The 19028-nt window shown below is 41.7% G+C and overlaps 1 protein-coding gene across 2 annotated transcripts; it reads left to right on the top strand.

Annotated features, from left to right (window-relative positions):
- Window positions 1-1040: 1040 nt before the first annotated feature.
- Window positions 1041-17464, top strand: LOC100380734 (SWI/SNF-related matrix-associated actin-dependent regulator of chromatin subfamily B member 1-A). Of its 2 annotated transcripts, XM_014142854.1 has the most exons (10): window positions 1041-1338; window positions 2038-2149; window positions 2499-2607; window positions 3209-3346; window positions 5854-5981; window positions 8903-9069; window positions 12855-13045; window positions 14138-14149; window positions 15034-15165; window positions 16773-17464. In XM_014142854.1, the coding sequence occupies exons 1-10, from the start codon at window positions 1255-1257 to the stop codon at window positions 16810-16812; spliced, it is 1113 nt and encodes a 370-aa protein (XP_013998329.1). In that variant the 5' UTR covers window positions 1041-1254; the 3' UTR covers window positions 16813-17464. The 2 variants fall into 2 exon arrangements, with proteins under 2 accessions (XP_013998329.1, XP_013998340.1); XM_014142865.1 differs by lacking the exon at window positions 14138-14149.
- Window positions 17465-19028: the final 1564 nt, after the last annotated feature.

Genomic DNA, 19028 nt, shown 5'->3' with positions numbered 1-19028 from the left:
TACTTTTATGATGTATGAAAATTGGGTACATTTTCTATCACTGCTCAGGTGGAACAAACTTCAATTTGCTTATTTTTTCAATGCTGATTTGAATGTCATTGAGAAAACAGGGAAGTGTCAAATATGTTTTTTCTCGCAAATATCCTTTCCGAATTTAAAAGTCATCCTCGAAGTAATCATCTAGTTTTTCAAAAGTATCTGTAATCTGATTACAATATTTCTGCTGGTAATGTAACCGATTACAATTACCGTTTTTTGTAATCCCTTACATGTAATCCGATACTCCCCAACCCTGGTAGTTATTTTTTAAATGTTTTATTTTACCTTTATTTAACCAGGTAGGCTAGTTGAAAACAAGTTCTCATTTGCAACTGCGACCTGGCCAAGATAAAGCATAGCAATTCGACGCATACAACAACACAGAGTTACACATGGAATAAACAAAACATACAGTCAATAATACAGTAGAACAAAAGAAAACAAGTCTATATACAGTGAGTGCAAATTAGGTAAATTAAGGCAATAAATAGGCCATGGTGGCGAAGTAATTACAATATAGCAATTAAACACTGGAATGGTAGATGTGCAGTAGATGAATGTGCAAGTAGAGATACTGGGGTGCAAAGGAGCAAGATAAATAAATAAATACAGTATGGGGATGAGGTAGGTAGATAGATGGGCTGTTTACAGATGGGCTGTTTACAGTAGGCAGTAGTTAGCTAGCATGTGCAGTATACATACATAAATTACAAATACATTTTTTTATAATAAAAACGTGAAATTGGCAGCAGACCATAATATTACAATGTCAATTACCTTATAAAGGCATGATCTGTGGTTTTACACATTAGATTGATGATCATTTTGTTCAAGTGTAGTTTATGAGGGGTAAATATGTCAAACATTGATTAAAATACGTTATTATTATTATTGAAGGAAGAAGGCTAGTCTACTGTCCGAAATTGACAATCACCCAAATACAGCTGACACTACAAAGAATCAGTCACAGATGCACAAGTTTCATTAGACCACCAACTCTCCACAAAGGTGGTAGCTACATTTATTTAAAAAAAAATGTTTGGCAAACATTTTATCACCGGTCAAATGCCAGGTTATAGACCATAGAAATACAGTTTTTATATGTTTTTATCTTATCTTCACAAGACATCGCACCTTGGCGCCGAACTGACACTTTTAAACATGGCAGTGTGAGCATGCGCTGTGGAGCTTTGTTACTAGCTAGCGACTGTAAAAATGGCGTTAAGCAAAACCTTTGGTCAGAAACCGATTAAATTTCAGTTAGAGCAAGATGGAGACTTTTACATGGTTGGATCAGAGGTATGTATGAGCTGTATGATAACGGGAATATTTAGCTGGCAACACAGCGTACTGGCAGCCAGCATTTGGGCCATCATCAGCCTGTGCCATTGCATTGTTGTGTCTGTTCTGAAAGCTAACGTTAGCAGCTAGCTAGAGCTCAAACTAGCTAACATCCCGCTTTGCAGAATTAACAATGTCTAGTTAACTAACGTTAGTTCACTACCACGGTCAATATTGCATGCAGTTACAGTGTAGCCTACGATAATGCTGTGTATTGTAGTAGAAAGCACAAAATCAACTGAGCGCACCATTGACCCATTCAATGGACAAACTCCTTTCTATCAAGCTAACGTTAGGTATTGTTGTGACCGTCTGGAGTTGTGCGCTGGGTGGTTCTCTCCCAACATTGTTCATTTAACAACTCCAAACAGCTACTCTCTGCCCATATTATAGTCAAACACTATTGGAGATATGAATCATAGGCAGAAACAAGATCTAGCTAACTAAAGTAGACAACTGTATACATGGTTAACTAACAAGCCTACTCAACTCCACGATGTACAATCGTAAATCGTTGAGTTTCGTCGGCTAACTAGCTACGTGCTCAGTCACTACTTGGCTACATGACGTGTAAGGGCTTCGGGTTGTTTCTGGACTGCCTGGGCCCTATACTCTACTAGTAAGCCCAGAATAGCTGACTCTCTTCCTTGCTCTCAGGTTGGAAACTACCTGCGTATGTTCAGGGGCTCCCTGTATAAAAGGTACCCATCACTCTCGAGGAGGTTAGCCTCAGTAGAGGAGAGGAAGAAGATCGTAGCATCATCGCACGGTGAGTGATACGCTCTTGTCACAAATAGGTATTTTATTGTTATTCGCACAGACAGCAAGTAACGTTAGCATCCATTTTTGTCACGTTTCACAAACAGGTGTAGACTAACTGCTCACATATTTGTCATTTTTTAACAATAGATAAAAAATAGAAATGGTGACACGAGGAATAATTACACGGTAAATAACAATAACGAGTAAAAATAACATGGCTATATACAGGGAGTACCAGTACCGAATCGATGTGCAAGGGTAGTAGGTAATTGATGTAGCTATGTACATCTAGGTAGGGGTAAAGTGAGTTAGTGCAAAAAAAGGATTAACACAACACATGGTTACATAACTTTTAGCCACAAGTGTGACTCTGCTGAAGGCCTCTGAATGTGAAGAGATCTTCGAGGGGAACGATGAGAAGTACAAAGCTGTTTCCATCAGCACAGAACCACCGGCCTACCTCAGGTGATGCCTCCTTGTTATTTGCATTTACATATTTTACATTTTAGTCATTTAGCAGACACACTTATCTTATCCAGAGCAACTTACACTAGTGAGTGGATATATTTTCATACTTTTCGTACTGGTCCCCCATTGGAATAGAATCCACAACCCTGGTGTTGCGAGCACCATGCTCTACCAACTGAGCCGGACTGGATGATTTTTTTGTTTGTTTGTATTTATTTAACCTTTATTTAACTAGGCAAGTCAGTTAAGAACAACTTCTTATTTACAATGATGGCCTAGGTACAGTGTTCAGGGGCAGAACGAACTGCCATGTTCAGGGGCAGAACGTAAGATTTTTACCTTGTCAGCTCGGGGATTTGATCTAGCAACCTACTGGCCCAATGCTCTAACCACTAGGCTACCTGCCACCCCAATTGCATAAGAGTCCTGCATAACATCTAGTGCATGACAATATTGACTACCAAATTTTGGGAGTATGTATGCAAAATGTGCCTTTTCAAGCTGCCTACAGGCACCTTGGCGTGTGAACAAACCGAAATGGGTTTCATTGGTCACGGTATTGCATTTTCAAAAATTCCTACTTCTCTGTCCATCTCAGGGAGCAGAAGGGGAAGAGGAACAGCCAGTGGGTCCCCACGCTGCCCAACAGCTCCCACCACCTGGACGCTGTTCCCTGCTCCACCACCATCAACCGCAACCGCATGGGCCGCGACAAGAAGAGGACCTTCCCCCTGTGGTGAGGAAAGCCCACCCACATTGGCCAGTGTTTGTATTCATTTAAATACAGCCACAAATAAACTTTGATTACTTGTGTGCCATTTATATAGACGTAAAGATTATAAAAAATAAAGGGCACGTTTTTCACATTTTAAAATCATATATATATATATACTTTACAAAAATAAAGTCCAACTTTCACATCAATAAATTTGAGTTCATAATTACGTAACATTTTAAGATGTGTCCATTTCTTCTTTTTAGTTCTGTTTTGATTTGTTTAAAAAATTGTTAGAACGAAGAGTTGTTTTTTATAGTCTTAATGCATCTTGTCTTCTAAATTGAGAAACATTGCTGCATTTTTCAGGCCAGGTTAGGCTCTGACTCTTGCGGAACTGTCTGTCTTCTCTTTTTCTCATTGACCACTGCAAGGTACTTTCTACATTTCCCTTGTGAAAATAAGCCTTCAGAAAAGTCCCGATATGTCCACACGAGATGATGAATCTCAGATCTGCTTGCTCAACGGCTCTCATCAGTGAATGGATGACTGCATAGACGTGATCGTTATGGGAAACCTTCTGAGTGTGGGCAAATGGAACGAATGCTTCAGTCGCACTCTGTATCAACCTCATGCTCTCAAGCTATTTGGGGTTCAGGAGATGCAGTCTGAGACAGAGGTCATCCAGGGTCACTGGGACTCCTCTGGTTTTTACATTCCGTAGAGTTGCTCGTTCATCATCAGCTGCTTTTCCGATGGTCTTCCAGAAAGCAACCACTATCTCCTGTCCTGACATGACCGTCTATGAAAACATCTCTCCCCTTTCCCACAGTCCACTTGTCTAGATCACACAAGCATTTCATTGTGTGACTGGAACTTATCAAAACACATCTGTTTATACAGGGGCACTTTTTGCTGACCTTGAAAGATGGAGGCTTTAAAGTGCCGTTGCCATGTTTTCAACAGGCAGGGTCTCTGACCGTAGTTCTTGTTTTCATGCCGGAATTGCAAGGCAGACATCTTTGTTTAGTTGCTGTTTGCGTTTGTAACTACGGTTTAGATAATAAATAGGGAAGTACATACCCCATTATGTTAGGGTCTTGTTTATCTGATGGTAGAAAAGTTCGTTTTGTAATAGGACACCCTTAACTTGTGAAATGTAGGCCTAAATAACAAAATTATTTGAACAAACAAAGAGTGACGCAAACTGGGTGAATAAACAGTGATGCCTTTTCACCTCGTATAGCTTAAGTTGCTAAGGCAACAGGGTGGGATAATAAACAACAGTTGTTTACTTCGGAGGTCTACCACTTCTGTGGGTTTTGAATCCTTTTTAAAAGAATGTAGACCTAGTATCACTTTCCCAGCTAGGTTGTCAACAGTTGACACAGTCTCCAAAAGGCCTATACAATGCTAGAAATCACATCTTCCTTTTATTCAAGACCTTGAAAACACAACGTAAGCATGTCTGGCTCAAAGCATTGCTCCTTTTGCTGTGGTTTTGGTGAGACCCATCTTGTGGCTTCTTTAGTGAACATCTCCTTTCTCTGGCACAGATGTGGTCTGTTGAACAGTGCATGTTGTGCACGCTGCACTCTGAATGTTAGTGTTGATGGACATCTAGACTGGGAAATACCCTACAAATCAGTAGAGCAGACAGATCCCTGAATCTTTCACAGTCCACCCAATTGGGAAGGACAATAGAATTTGCCATTGTTGAATTAAGCAATAAAGCACGAGGGGGTATGGTGTATATGACGAATATACCATGGCGAAGGGCAGTTCTTATGCATGACGCAAAGCGGAGTGCCTGGATACAGCCCTTAGCTGTGGTATATTGGCCATATACCACAAACCCCTGAGGTGCCTTATTCCTATTATAATCTGGTTACCGATGTAATTAGAGCAGTAAAAATGCATGTTTTGTCATACTCGTGGTATACGGTCTGATATACCACGGCTGTCAGCCAAACAGAATTCAGGGCTTGAACCACCCAGTTTATAATTTTATTAGGATCCACATTAGCTGAAGTCCTGAAGTCTGCTAATATTCCTGGGGTCCAACACAGAACTAAAAATACTTTACTAGAATGCGTAGACTACTACCCTGGCCAATTCTTTGTGTGGAGCCAACTCTCCTATTGTTGCCAAGCCATACATATGGTTAGCATGACAAATGAACAAACACAGAAAGGAGTTGGCTAATGTACAAACAGACTAGACCACCAGGCTAGTAGAATGCTGACAGAGAGACAAAGAATTCCCATGTGATAAGCATCAATTCATCATTCCCAATGGTGTATCAAATATGGCCACCGCTGTACAATGACGCTGATTGGATTCATCTTTTGCTAGCAATGACCTGTTGGAAGTGAGTATAAGCTAAATTAGCGGTAGGTTTTAGAGCCTGCTGTTCACGATAAATGTCTTTAATGGGGTCTCCAATGACTGGAATGCCAACAAATGTCGTACTAACGTTTCGTAGACTGTAGTTTAGTCTAACACCTTGTCTTCTTCCCTCTGCAAAGCTTTGACGACCACGACCCGGCGGTGATCCACGAGAACGCGTCTCAGGCCGAGGTGCTGGTTCCCATCCGTCTGGACATGGAGATCGATGGGCAGAAGCTCAGAGATGCGTTCACCTGGAACATGAACGGTACTGCTCCACTCTCCATCCGCCGGGCGGAAGACTGCTTTAGAGCAAAAAACTCTAGTTAAGGGTGTTATTGTGAAAACAACCTAAAAGGCTGTAGAATCGTTGCCTGTAACAGAACCGGCATCAAAAGAAAGCCACACTGCATCTCATTAATCTAAAGTGGCTTACCATAGAAATGAGAGAAACAGACGTTAATGAACTTAAAAAGGAGAACATCTTTCTGAGAGAAGCCTTACTTGACATACAGACTAGATCTATGAGAGAATATAGTACATACTGGTTGGTATTCAAGAAAGAGAAGTTCCTGAGAATAGATTAAAAGGGAAGCATGTAGCTCTCGTAGTCAATAAATTGTATATTGACAACCAAATGTTCCGAGAATCAAAGACCACTCCGTGGCTATTCTAAAAATTACAATGTTCTCATAGAGGAGTCGAAGAATGGAACACCAAATACTAGCCATGGTAGGGATTGTTATAATTTAAAAAAATTAATAGAAAAGCAATTACAATTAAGTAATTGTTAAATAAACTACAACTACACTATACGATTCAAGATAGGGAATGTAGTAAAATAATTATTGAACTTTCTATTTATAGTATTTTATAAATGGATAAGACGCTATTAGAAGAAAGGATATATAGCAAAATAAATATAACGAATTGGAACACAAGCACTCAACATGGTGGAGATAAGCATAGCAAACAAAAGACATATGGCACAGTATGTGTGGATGTATTGTGATGGAAGGTGTGGCGTGTGTTTTTGTGTTTGGAAAAGTGTGGTATTAAGTGAGTAAGGAAGGAAAAGGTTGTGTATCCCAGAATCAATGTATGTCTGTGAGCAGGGGTTGCGAGAGAGAGCTTTCAATTTTGTGCAGATGAGGGATATACATTTTAAAATAAGTTATACGTTTAAGTTATTTATTTTCCTGTCATGATGGAACGGTCCCCAAGCCTATACCCTAGACACCCACTTGAGCGGCCCATCACTAAAGAGAAGTCTTTATCTGTTTTATGGGCTTACTGTAAGTTGCCTATATGCAGCCAAAACAGAAAGAGGAATGTGGACAGAGACCTAATAGAGGTAGCACAGCCCCCTCAAGATTCTGAGTCTGCCTGGCAGGGTTGGTCCTACAAAGCCAGAACCCCCTGATGGACGAGCATAATATACAAGGAAATTCTCAAAGCTGCTAATGAGAACCTTGATGACCTTGTACCTAGTCGGTGGGTATTCCACCCAGGTAGTGGCAGTGCTGGTGACACTAGCTGCAGTAACCCATGGGGAGGGGGTCACACTCGGACAATCAGAGAGGGAGCAAATTATTGTGACCCTGGCGGTACAAAATAATCAAAAGGTCTGACTGCTCAGAGATGCTTGGGAAAATGGTCACAACAGGCGGGGAAGGGGGGGCAAGAATCTCACCATTCTTGCCAATTTTGCTCAATCTTGCATGCTTTCTCAAACAGCTGTAACTGTATATGCATTCGTAAATCAAGTCCTTTCTTGAGTTGGGCTCTGGGATGGAACAACTGTTGAGCATCTGAGCTTATGGTTGATTGTGGGGGAAAGGGGTTGAGTGTGTGTGTATCCCACATCTGTTGCTACGGGGTAAGGATGTTAGGGACAATATAGGATGAATCACAATAATTGTTTGCTAAAATAATTGCTTGACAAAAATGTAATGCAATGGTCAAAGGTAACAATACTTTGTGTGAACTGTCGATTATTATTACGCATATTAGTTGTTAATGGTGGAAAATAAGATGCAAGATTTTTGAATATATATATATACACTACTGTTAAAAGGTTTGGGGTCACTTAGAAATGTCCTTGTTTTTGAAAGAAAAGTACATTTTATCCATTAAAATAACATCAAATTGATCAGAAATACAGTGTAGACATTGTTAATGTTGTAAATGACTATTGTAGCTGGAAACGGCAGATTTTTTATGGAATATCTACATAGGCGTACAGAGGCCCATTATCAGCAACCATCACTCCTGTGTTCCAATGGCACGTTGTGTTAGCTAATCCAAGTGTATCATTTTAAAAGGCTAGTTGATCATTAGAAAACCCTTTTGCAATTATGTTAGCACAGCTAAAAACTGTTGTGCTGATTTAAAGAAGCAATAAAACTGGGCTTCTTTAGACTAGTTGAGTATCTGGAGCATCAGCATTTGGGTTCGATTACAGGCTCAAAATGGCCAGAAACAAAGAACTTCTTCTGAAACTCGGCAGTCTATTCTTGTTCTGAGAAATGAAGGCTATTCCATGTGAGAAATTGCCAAGAAACTGAAGATCTCGTACAACGCTGTGTACTACTCCCTTCACAGAACAGCGCAAACTGGCCCTAACCAGAATAGAAAGAGGAGTGGGAGGCCCCGGTGCACAACTGAGCAAGAGGACAAGTACATTAGTGTCTAATTTGAGAAACCGATGCCTCACAAGTCCTCAACTGGCAGCTTCATTAAATAGTACCCGCAAAACACCAGTCTCAACGTCAACTGTGAAGAGGCGACTCCGGGATGCTGGCCTTCTATGCAGAGTTGCAATGAAAAAGCCATATCTCAGACTGGCCAATAAAAAGAAAAGATTAAGATGGGCAAAAGAACACAGACACTGGACAGAGGAACTCTGCCTAGAAGGCCAGCATCCCGGAGTTGCCTCTTCACTGTTGACGTTGAGACAATTACATTGATGGAAGCTGAAATATCCTTGTGAACCCTTTGTTTTATGTACACTGATCTGAAGATGCATTAACATACACATAGGAAGCCTCTTCATAGAGTATTGAGATTCACCCCTGCACTCTCTGAAAGTAGATGAAGAAGCCTCTTTAGACTATTGAGACTCACCCCTTCACTCTCCCACCATCCTCTCCCACCATCCTCTCCCACCATCCTCTCCCGCTCCTCCAGAGAAGCTGATGACCCCGGAGATGTTTGCAGAGATCCTGTGTGACGACCTGGACCTGAACCCACTGGCCTTCGTCCCGGCCATTGCCTCAGCCATCCGCCAGCAGATAGAGTCCTACCCCACAGACAGCATCCTGGACGAGCAGACCGACCAGAGGGTGATCATCAAGGTGGGTACACACTCACACTAGGGACTTAATAAAATTAGTTGTATATTTTTTGCATGATTCCGTTTTCTTTGTTTCGTTTTTTTCAGATTTTCACTCTCAAAATCACAGAAGTTTGTTTTAGTCCACAACAATGCTTAAACCACTTCACGAGACCACTTTTGATGTCTAGGAAAAATATGATGTAGTTCACATTTTGGGTCTAGTTACCCTTTAATGCCAGTGCCACCAGCCAGAGACCGTTGTTTGGTTAGCGGTGTTTCTGTAGCGCTCATGTAATTGCAGAGATTGGGAAAACAAATCTGCACTGGATTTATGCAAATAATCATGATATCACTCTTTGAGCCCGAACAATATGTGATATTTTTTTTTAACTGATTTTAGGGAAGCTGATACTGATTTTAGGGAAGCAAAAGTCACGATTAGCAACTATCTCCCGTTTTTTATTTTTTTTGAGGTGGAGAAAAGCATAAAACATCTTTTACACATTGTGCTCCAAAGGATTAACAGATACTCTGATTTCTTAACTAAATATTAAGTTACAAATTATTTAAGAACATTTTATTTGTGGCTTACAGGATATCCACCTCTAAATACGATAGTAAAACATGTTTAGTTTACCTTCTTAGGTACAACTTAAAAGATGTGTATCTATGGCAGTGGATAAGAAGTATGCAAAAGTGTTTGTGCTAAACCACCACAAGGGGTGGCTGGATGAATTAATTTAAATTTGTCTCCAAAGTCAATCTGAAACTGCACTGTTCACAAATAAGCATTGAAATGCAGTAACATGCCATTCGTAACTAGGTGTCAGCATTTGTCTTGAGTAGATTTACTAGTGTTTACAACAGTCAAAAGTAACACACTTTATGGCAACCTAGCAGTGAGGGTACATTAGATCAAGCGCAAGCTAGCTGTTCATTACGACAGTGTTTCCTTACAGAAACCATATGTACATTACACCGTAATTCAATACAAAAGGTATTGGCTATAGAGTTAAACTGCAAATGTCATGCACTGATGACTGAACATTTATGCAGGCAAATGCTTGCTGTACTGGTTTTACTCACACATTCTAATTTAGCTAGCTCACTAATGTTAGCTACTTATCTCGTGAATGCAAGCACATGGCCTGAATGATAGCTCTGCACCAACTGTCTTGCTTTTTGCAGATTTGTAGAAACAAACTAAATAATCCCACCAGCTAACGTAATAGGCCCAGACAGTAGCAGTGTTCTTTTTGTATCAAGGACGAGTGTTCACTTTGGCGCCAGTCCAGTGTTGGCACAAAAGGGAGATGGCACATACCAACCATTTCGAATCCCACCGTACCTTCTCCGCTATGCAATCTAGTTTCAGAGCTGGTCATGGGTGCACCTCAGCCACGCTCAAGGTCCTAAACGATATCATTACCGCCATCAATAAGAGACATTACGGTGCAGCCGTATTCATCGACCTGGCCAAGGCTTTCGACTCTGTCAATCACCACATTGTTATTGGCAGACTCAACAGCCTTGGTTTCTCAAATGACTGCCTGGCCTGGTTCACCAACTGCTTCTCTGATAGAGTTCTCAGCTCACTGGTCACCATAGCAGCACCCACGCGTAACACTCGCTCCAGCAGGTATATCTCACTGGTCATCCCCAAAGCCAATTCCTGCTTTGGCCCCCTTTCTTTCCTGTTTTCTGCTGCTAATGACTGGAACGAACTGCAAAAATCACTGAAGCTGGAGACTCATATCTCCCTCACTAGCTTTAAGCACCAGCTGTCTGAGCAGCTCACAGATCACTGCATCTGTAAATAGCCCTTCCAACTACCTCATCCCCATACTGTATTCATTTATTTATCTTGCTCCTTGGCACCCCAGTATCTCTACTTGCACATCTACCATTCCAGTGTTTAATTGCTATATTGTAATTAACTTCGCCACCATGGCTAATTTATTGCCTTACCTCCCTTATCTTACCTCATTTGCACTCACTGTATATAGACTTATTTTATTTTTTTCTACTGTATTATTGACTGTATGTTTGTTTATTCCATGTGTAACTCTGTGTTGTTATATGTGTCGAACTGCTGTGCCTTATCTTGACCAGGTCACAGTTGCAAATGAGAACTTGTTCTCAACTAGCCTACCTGGTTAAATAAAGGTAAAATAAAAAGTTGCACAGGTTGCTAGCTAGCTAAGCGAACTACCTTGCTGGCTAGGTAGTTCCTCCGCAGAGGGACTCTGGAACTCTGTCAGTCACCATCGTGTTCTTGGTCACCTTCTTGACCAAGGCCCTCCCCCCCCCTCCCCAGATTGCTCAGTTTGGCCGGACAGCCAGCTCTAGGAAGAGTCTTGGTGGTTCCAAACTTATTAAATTGAAGAATGATGGAGGCCACTGTGTTCTTGGGTACCTTCAATGCTGCAGACATTTTTTGGTACACTTCCCCAGATCTGTGCCTCGTTACAATTCTGTCTCAGAGATCTACAGACAATTCCTTCAACCTCATGGGTTGTTTTTTGCTCTGACATGCACTGTCAACTGTGGGACCTTTTTATATAGACATGTGTGTACCTTTCCAAATCATGAATGCGTACATTTCTAAAAAACACTTTTGCTTTGTCATTATGGGGTGTTGTGTGTAGATTGAGGGGAAAATGTTGTTTAATCCATTTTAGAATAAGGCTGTAACGTAAAAAGTCAAGGGGTCTGAATACTTTCCAAATGCACTGTAGGCGCTTCAAAGAGCTGTCAGTCAAGACATACATTTCTGTCAAAATAAGCTCCCCGCCCACTCAGCCTCTTTTCAAACTTCCTGGTAGCCGTGAGAGAGAGAGAACTTTTCAGAATAACTGTTCAGGATCTATAACTAAGCGAATATGATGAGGACAGGGCTGCTTGCTTGGTGAAGTGTACTTTTGATTATTTACTTATTCAAATACGCTGGCTGTGGCATGCTACTCACTGTAAAACCACCATGTCTACTCTCTTTCACGTTGTGACCTAGGACTGAATGTTCAATGAGCAGCTCGTTGAGCGCCCTCTTCAGGCAACCATTGAAATATAAAAATGTTTAACACAAATGAGCAGACGTATTTGTTTATCCTATGTATATAATATCAACGCTTTTATCTGTGGAATAAAGGCCGATACAAATATTTATGCGAAAGGCTAATATCGGCCATTAATCGATTTACCAGTCGGGCTCTAATCATTCTCCAAGGTAGGCATAGGCTGCTTTGTAGTGAAAAAAATGATTGACAAGGTTTTTGGGAAAGCCTTTCCATCTACCAGCAGATGGTTATCATTAGCATTATCGCTAACGGCTGCACAGGGTGATAACCAGACATACGAGCACCACAAAACACACACAGATGGGCATTCCTGTGCCCTTTCAGAAAGTTACAGGAAAATACAAATAACTTATGCATTTTGTTCATGTCTTATGATTAACTTCGACAAATTTAATGGCTTTTCTAAGTTGACTATTTAGTTCAAAACATTTTTAAATGTTCCATTTTAATGTCTGGATTTCCTTGATTCCGTCCGTGTTTTCCGCAACGTGGATTTTATACACACACACACACACACACACACACACACACACACACACCAGAGACTTCACTGCTGCAAAGGTCAAAGACCATCTCAATAGTAAATTCAGTGTCTCCATCTGGCCCACGTGCCGCCAGTTTGAGACCACTCTTTGTCACATCACTCGGATACATAATGTATCTCTTTAAACTGTTGTTTTGTGTGTGTGTGTGTGTGTGTGTGTGTGTGTGTGTGTGTGCGCCTCAGCTGAATATCCACGTGGGGAACATCTCCCTGGTGGACCAGTTTGAGTGGGACATGTCGGAGAGGGAGAACTCTCCGGAGACGTTTGCCCTCAAGCTGTGCTCCGAGCTGGGCCTGGGAGGAGAGTTTGTCACCACCATCGCCTATAGCATCCGCGGCCAGCTTAGCTGGCACCAGAGGACGTACGCCTTCAGGTAACACACACACAGGACACCCGCCCAGACAAGAACCTTCACACACTCATGCTCGTTCAGACATATTAATGTCCTATGCGTTGCCCGGAGTACTGATGGAATTGAAAGTTGAAGTGGTAGAAATACCTGTCCACATTCTGCTTGCAGTGTCTTTGTCGCAACACCCACACACATTTTCAGCCTAAACACAGCATTCCCCAGAGTCTCATTCTGTCCTGTAGAATACATGTCTTAAATACTCAAGATGTGTGGTCGCCTGCATCATGGAACGCTGCTGGAATGAGGCCAGGATGCATTTAGTTCACTTCATGTTACTATGTTCTGTATCTCAGTGACATGGACTGGGGTCAGGTTAAGGTGTTTGTGTGGAGGGTTTAACAGTTGGCTGCTTACCTGTGACTCACAAAGTGGATTTAGATTTCAAACACATAGACTGCCTGCGTCCTGTTTACATCACTGAGTACACAAACACACACACACATCCATTATTTACAAGCACGAGTACCATGTGTTTTCCCACCAAAACAAAAACCTTGCTACCCCCTCATCTGTTGAAGTAGTACTCTCCAGCCATTTGAACCCTGAAACGGTTCCTTGTAGCGTGTAATGGCATTCGTTTTACAAATTGAATATCTTAACGTTGTATAGGTTTCCCCCTGCCAGTGACACAGACATACAGCCCTTTTGTTTGTGTATGTGCTCCTCTCCCACTCTGCCTTGCATGGTTTGTCTCATCCCATCAGCTTGGCTCAGTTCATTTGGGACTTTTGGATCATTTGGGACCTGCTTATCAATCAGTGTTGGGCTCAATTCCATTTCATTAATGGTGATTTCATGAAATGAACTGGAAAAAGCACATTTAACAAATTGTGAAATGGCAGATTTTTTATTAGTAAACGATTTACATTCAACTGGTTTTGGTTTTGAGCCAAACCCTGATGCAAATGCTTTTCGGGTCATTTCAAGCCATTGATTGTGTGTAAATGGGAAATGAGGAGTTTAGCTAACATCATCATCATGGCTTTTTTTGTTTTGCATTGCAAATTAATTCTCTTTCTACTCTCTCTCCCCCCACTTGTCTGTCCCTTATAGGTCTGATTTCAGGTCAATATGCTTTTGAATTACTTGAACTACCCCCCCCTCTTCCCCCAAGCTTAACCCTCTACCACCCACCCACGTTCTCTTGACACGGTCGGCCCTGGGAAGCTGAGTACATTTACACTTTATATCTCTTTCTCTCTCTCGTCTGTTTCCTTAACTTTGCAGGACACCCCCCCCCAGTATGGAAACCCTATGAACTGTTTATGAAGAGTAAAACCTATGAAGTAGTATGAGGTATTCTGTTTCTGCCAAGTCAGGGAAAACTGTAGTTATCGCTGTTGGTTTGTCTACAAACTGCAGTCTGCACATAGAGTGGAAAGGATAGTCAAGTACTGTGTGGCTTATTGTCACTACGTAGGGAGAGGTTCAGAAACCCAGGAAGTATCAGACAAAACAGTTCCACTGGTGCCTTATCTATTGTCCTAGTTCTTCATTTGTCAAACTGAAATTGAATGTGTTATTTTGAATCCCTTTTACCAGGTGGAATAATAATGTTTTGTAGGCATTTTGATTAGAGGTATGTAAAATGCTGTAGTGGTCCGAGCAGCTTTTGATTGATGGCTGCTTTATGACTGTTTCAATGCTTTGGTTAAGTGTGCTTTACTTTTCTACTTTTACATGGCATCTTGTGCGTGAAAAAAAAAATACATGGTAGAAATAAGTTCCAATAAGTCACATTTTTGTCCCTTTGTATGAAGGGTATGTCTATTCCTCATCAAAATGGGACTAACCCACAAGAGCGACTGTTTTTTTTTTCTCCCCCAAGATGCCTCTTATTTGCTCTTCCACTTCTTCAACACACCATTACTGCAGCATGTGCCATCCTGGGTGCTCTCTTCCTCGTTTGTGTCTTTGATTACCTGTCGCTCTGATGTAATTTCCTGCAGTGAGAATCCCCTGCCTACGGTGGAAATCGCCATCCGCAACACAGGTGACGCTGACACATGGTGCCCCCTGCTGGAGACCCTGACAGACGCAGAGATGGAGAAGAAGATCAGGGACCAGGACAGGAACACCAGGTAATAGAGGGAGATGGCCTGCCATTCAAAACCTGACAGGAATGCCAGCTAATAGAGAGAGAGATGGCCTGCCATTCAAAACCTGACAGGAATGCCAGCTAATAGAGAGAGATGGCCTGCCATTCAAAACCTGACAGGAATGCCAGCTAATAGAGAGAGATGGCCTGCCATTCAAAACCTGACAGGAATGCCAGCTAATAGAGAGAGATGGCCTGCCATTCAAAACCTGACAGGAACGCCAGCTAATAGAGAGAGATGGCCTGCCATTCAAAACCTGACAGGAACACCAGCTAATAGAGAGAGATGGCCTGCCATTCAAAACCTGACAGGAATGCCAGCTAATGGAGAGAGATGGCCTGCCATTCAAAACCTGACAGGAATGCCAGCTAATGGAGAGAGATGGCCTGCCATTCAAAACCTGACAGGAATGCCAGCTAATAGAGAGAGATGGCCTGCCATTCAAAACCTGACAGGAACGCCAGCTAATAGAGAGAGATGGCCTGCCATTCAAAACCTGACAGGAATGCCAGCTAATAGAGAGAGATGGCCTGCCATTCAAAACCTGACAGGAATGCCAGCTAATGGAGAGAGATGGCCTGCCATTCAAAACCTGACAGGAATGCCAGCTAATAGAGAGAGATGGCCTGCCATTCAAAACCTGACAGGAATGCCAGCTAATGGAGAGAGATGGCCTGCCATTCAAAACCTGACAGGAATGCCAGCTAATGGAGAGAGATGGCCTGCCATTCAAAACCTGACAGGAATGCCAGCTAATAGAGAGAGATGGCCTGCCATTCAAAACCGGGGTTCTTTCTCAATTCATCTTTCCTTTTGATTCCTCGCATCCTCTCTACTTGCCTACTTCTCAAAACCCATTGGAGAAGAAGGTTCGAGGGGAGAGACCTTGGACCTTCTACGGTTGAGAAGGAGGTGAGGAGATGGGAGGACTCACAGAAAGACATGGACATAGAGCCTTCCTTTACAACTAGTGCCCTCTCCTTGTCTCTGTCCACTGCTGTAGAAGGGCTTAAAGGAATCCTACGCTCAAGTTTCCTTTTTTGTTCATTAGTCCAAATGATTGTGTATGTCATCAATGAGGTTTTCAAGATAGAACACGCATCATCATGAGTTTTTGCTCTATACTGTTCTGTAACTTGAAAACTTGACTGCTGACATGCACCATTTTTTGGGGATTGTTTTAATGAACAAAATACTAAAATATGTTTTTTGTGTGTAGTATTCCTTTTAATGGGCGAAGGAGCATTGTAGTGGAACTTATTAGAACCCACCCTGTCCTCTAGGAAGAGATCATTAAAGAAAGTGGGCTGCCCAGACGTTAGACAGACCAGTAAACTGGAAGGTTGAGGAAGAAACCACGAGATGGTTTTGCCTCAGAATCAGACACATTGCTTTTGGTCTGCACCAGTCAGACCATTTGAAAACTTTTCTGGGCAAAACCAGTTTCTAATTTGGAATAGGGTATCTGGTCAGCGGTATGACAGCCCCTGTCCTACGTCATCAGATTCCGCATTTAAGAATCTTCTCTATTCATCCAGCCGATCTGTCATCGGCCACATAATAACCAATTCCATGTGTTTTCCTTTCAGACGAATGAGACGACTTGCCAACACTGCCCCTGCCTGGTAGAGAGAAGCAGCAGTAAGCTACTACAGAGCCTCTGGTCAACAAACGGTCAACCCCAATGGGCCCTCTGAGAGAGAGACACACACACAAACTCAACAATAGGCATTCCACTGATCCCTTCTTACAGCCCCCATAATGTTAACTAACTCTATGCTTGGCTGTCATGTCCTCTGGACACTGATCCAGGACCTTTGTCACATACCTAATTCCATTAATTACAAGAATTACATTTGATCCAGGAACAGAGACTTTTGTTGAAGGAGCCTTATCCATTTCTATTGCCGAATCCAAGTCCCTGTAGTGGTTCAAGCCGCTACTCATCTCTGATGAGACGAGGTGGTAAATGAAAGGTGCCATGGGTAGAGTGTATGGGTCCGTATGAATTGTAGCCTTTGTTGTTTCTACGGACTCACCATCTAAGTGAGCTCAAACTGTAATGCTGTTTTGGTGCACTCGTATCCCTCTTGATGGACAATGCAGATGGACGACTGACTGACATGTCCGTTTTAATAGAAACTAATGTTACACTCGAGCAGACTCAACTCTTGCAAATAATGTAAACTTATGTATTGTGCTTTCTTTTTGTAAAGGTGCTGATACTTTTAGTCAACGTTTTTGTTTTGTTTCCTTTTTTAATAAAATGCCATAGACTTCATTACAAATGTCTAGTTTGTTGCTCTACAATCGTCAACAGTGGGCTATTATTCATTGTCACTGTGAGGTACTTAAAGTAGATTTGCTTCAGTCTGTGTGGCTTTAAGGCCAGCGAGTCGATTCTGTTTCTCTTCAGTTCGCTCAAGCTCTTCCTTGTGACCTAATCTCCCATACTGAAGTGCTGAATCTGCATGGTTTCTTGGTTAAACATACTTTTAACTCTGGTTCAGTTTAATCAGCTTAAATGGGGACTAATCTCTATACTCACACTTTTCACATTTCAGATATTGTGTTCTCAGGGTAAGATTTTCCAGTGTGACCCTTTTGAAATTCAAGATGGCATATCTTTTATACGGTCCAGCAATTGGAGATCGTTCACATGAAACTGAAAAGATTAACAAAAAACCACAATCCTTTGGCAACCGATCCCATTTCTTTCATTGGTGGCAGTGTTGGCACTGATGAATGAGCTGTAAGGGCTGTTTCAGATATTTGGACGTTCCTGTGTGTCATTCACCACATTGTAAGTTTCATGCTAAACTACAGGAAATCACACTAGTATGCACTTGACATGCCTCCAAGGGCATTGTAAATGCATTTGAGTATCTCCAGATTAATTTTACATAAATGTGGAGAAAAACGACTTTACTAGCTGTGTTTGTTAAAGAATAGACCAGCTGGTAACACAACATCAAAGCTAACGGGTATAATGCATTGTGGTTATAATGCATTGTTATACTTGTCATAAACATGTATGACCCCCTTTCAATGTCTTGTACTGACTAAAGAACTGCCATTTTAAAGAGTATTGCGAAATAATATAAGCCTTATGACATAAATGCTCATACTGTACATGCTTACAACATCTAACGCATTATACCTGTCCACTTTCTTCATTAGCGACAAACCAGTATGTGAATTAATATGAATAACGAAGACGCATCTTTCTGTAACTGGCATTAAAAGCCTTGTAACACGGCCAAAAAACATTTCTGCTCAGAGTAGTTGAAAGTGGGGTCTTTCCTGTGTCTTATATCCCCTATGGGTCCTCCTAATCTAGGCCATGGAGTTCCCCTATTGGCTTCATACCACACAGACAGGATGGCTCTTATTGGAACCATCGTTCAGCATCTGGGGGCTCAGATTCCTACTGTATGCTTGATTGGTTGAAGCAGACCACAAAAGGATGACAGATCTATGACTAATGCTTGCCTAAGCGAAACAGAAAGAAAGAGAACCCCATCAAACTCATAGGAAGTCATCTGAATCTGGTTTGGGGAAAATGGTTACATCGCTAGTTCCGAAAGCCATCTGTTTCACTCAAAACATTGAAAATAGATTCAAATTCACACTCGTTTTTTGGAACCAAATACATTGTGGTAATTCATACCATAATGAATAAAAAGATCAACTGCAAATTTAATCTTGAAGCACAAATTGACATTACTGCAGCTACGTTGGCCATGGCATAACAATTTAGTGAGCACCATGAGAACTGAGAAATACATGTTTTGGAATGATTGAAACAACATCCATTGAAATAAATGTTAACTTGAAAGGCCTCC

Source organism: Salmo salar, chromosome ssa01 (genome assembly GCF_905237065.1).
Source record: "Salmo salar chromosome ssa01, Ssal_v3.1, whole genome shotgun sequence".
NCBI lineage: Eukaryota > Metazoa > Chordata > Actinopteri > Salmoniformes > Salmonidae > Salmo > Salmo salar.
The sequence above is the reverse complement of the archived record's forward strand: the minus strand, read 5'-3'. Positions and strand labels throughout refer to the sequence as shown.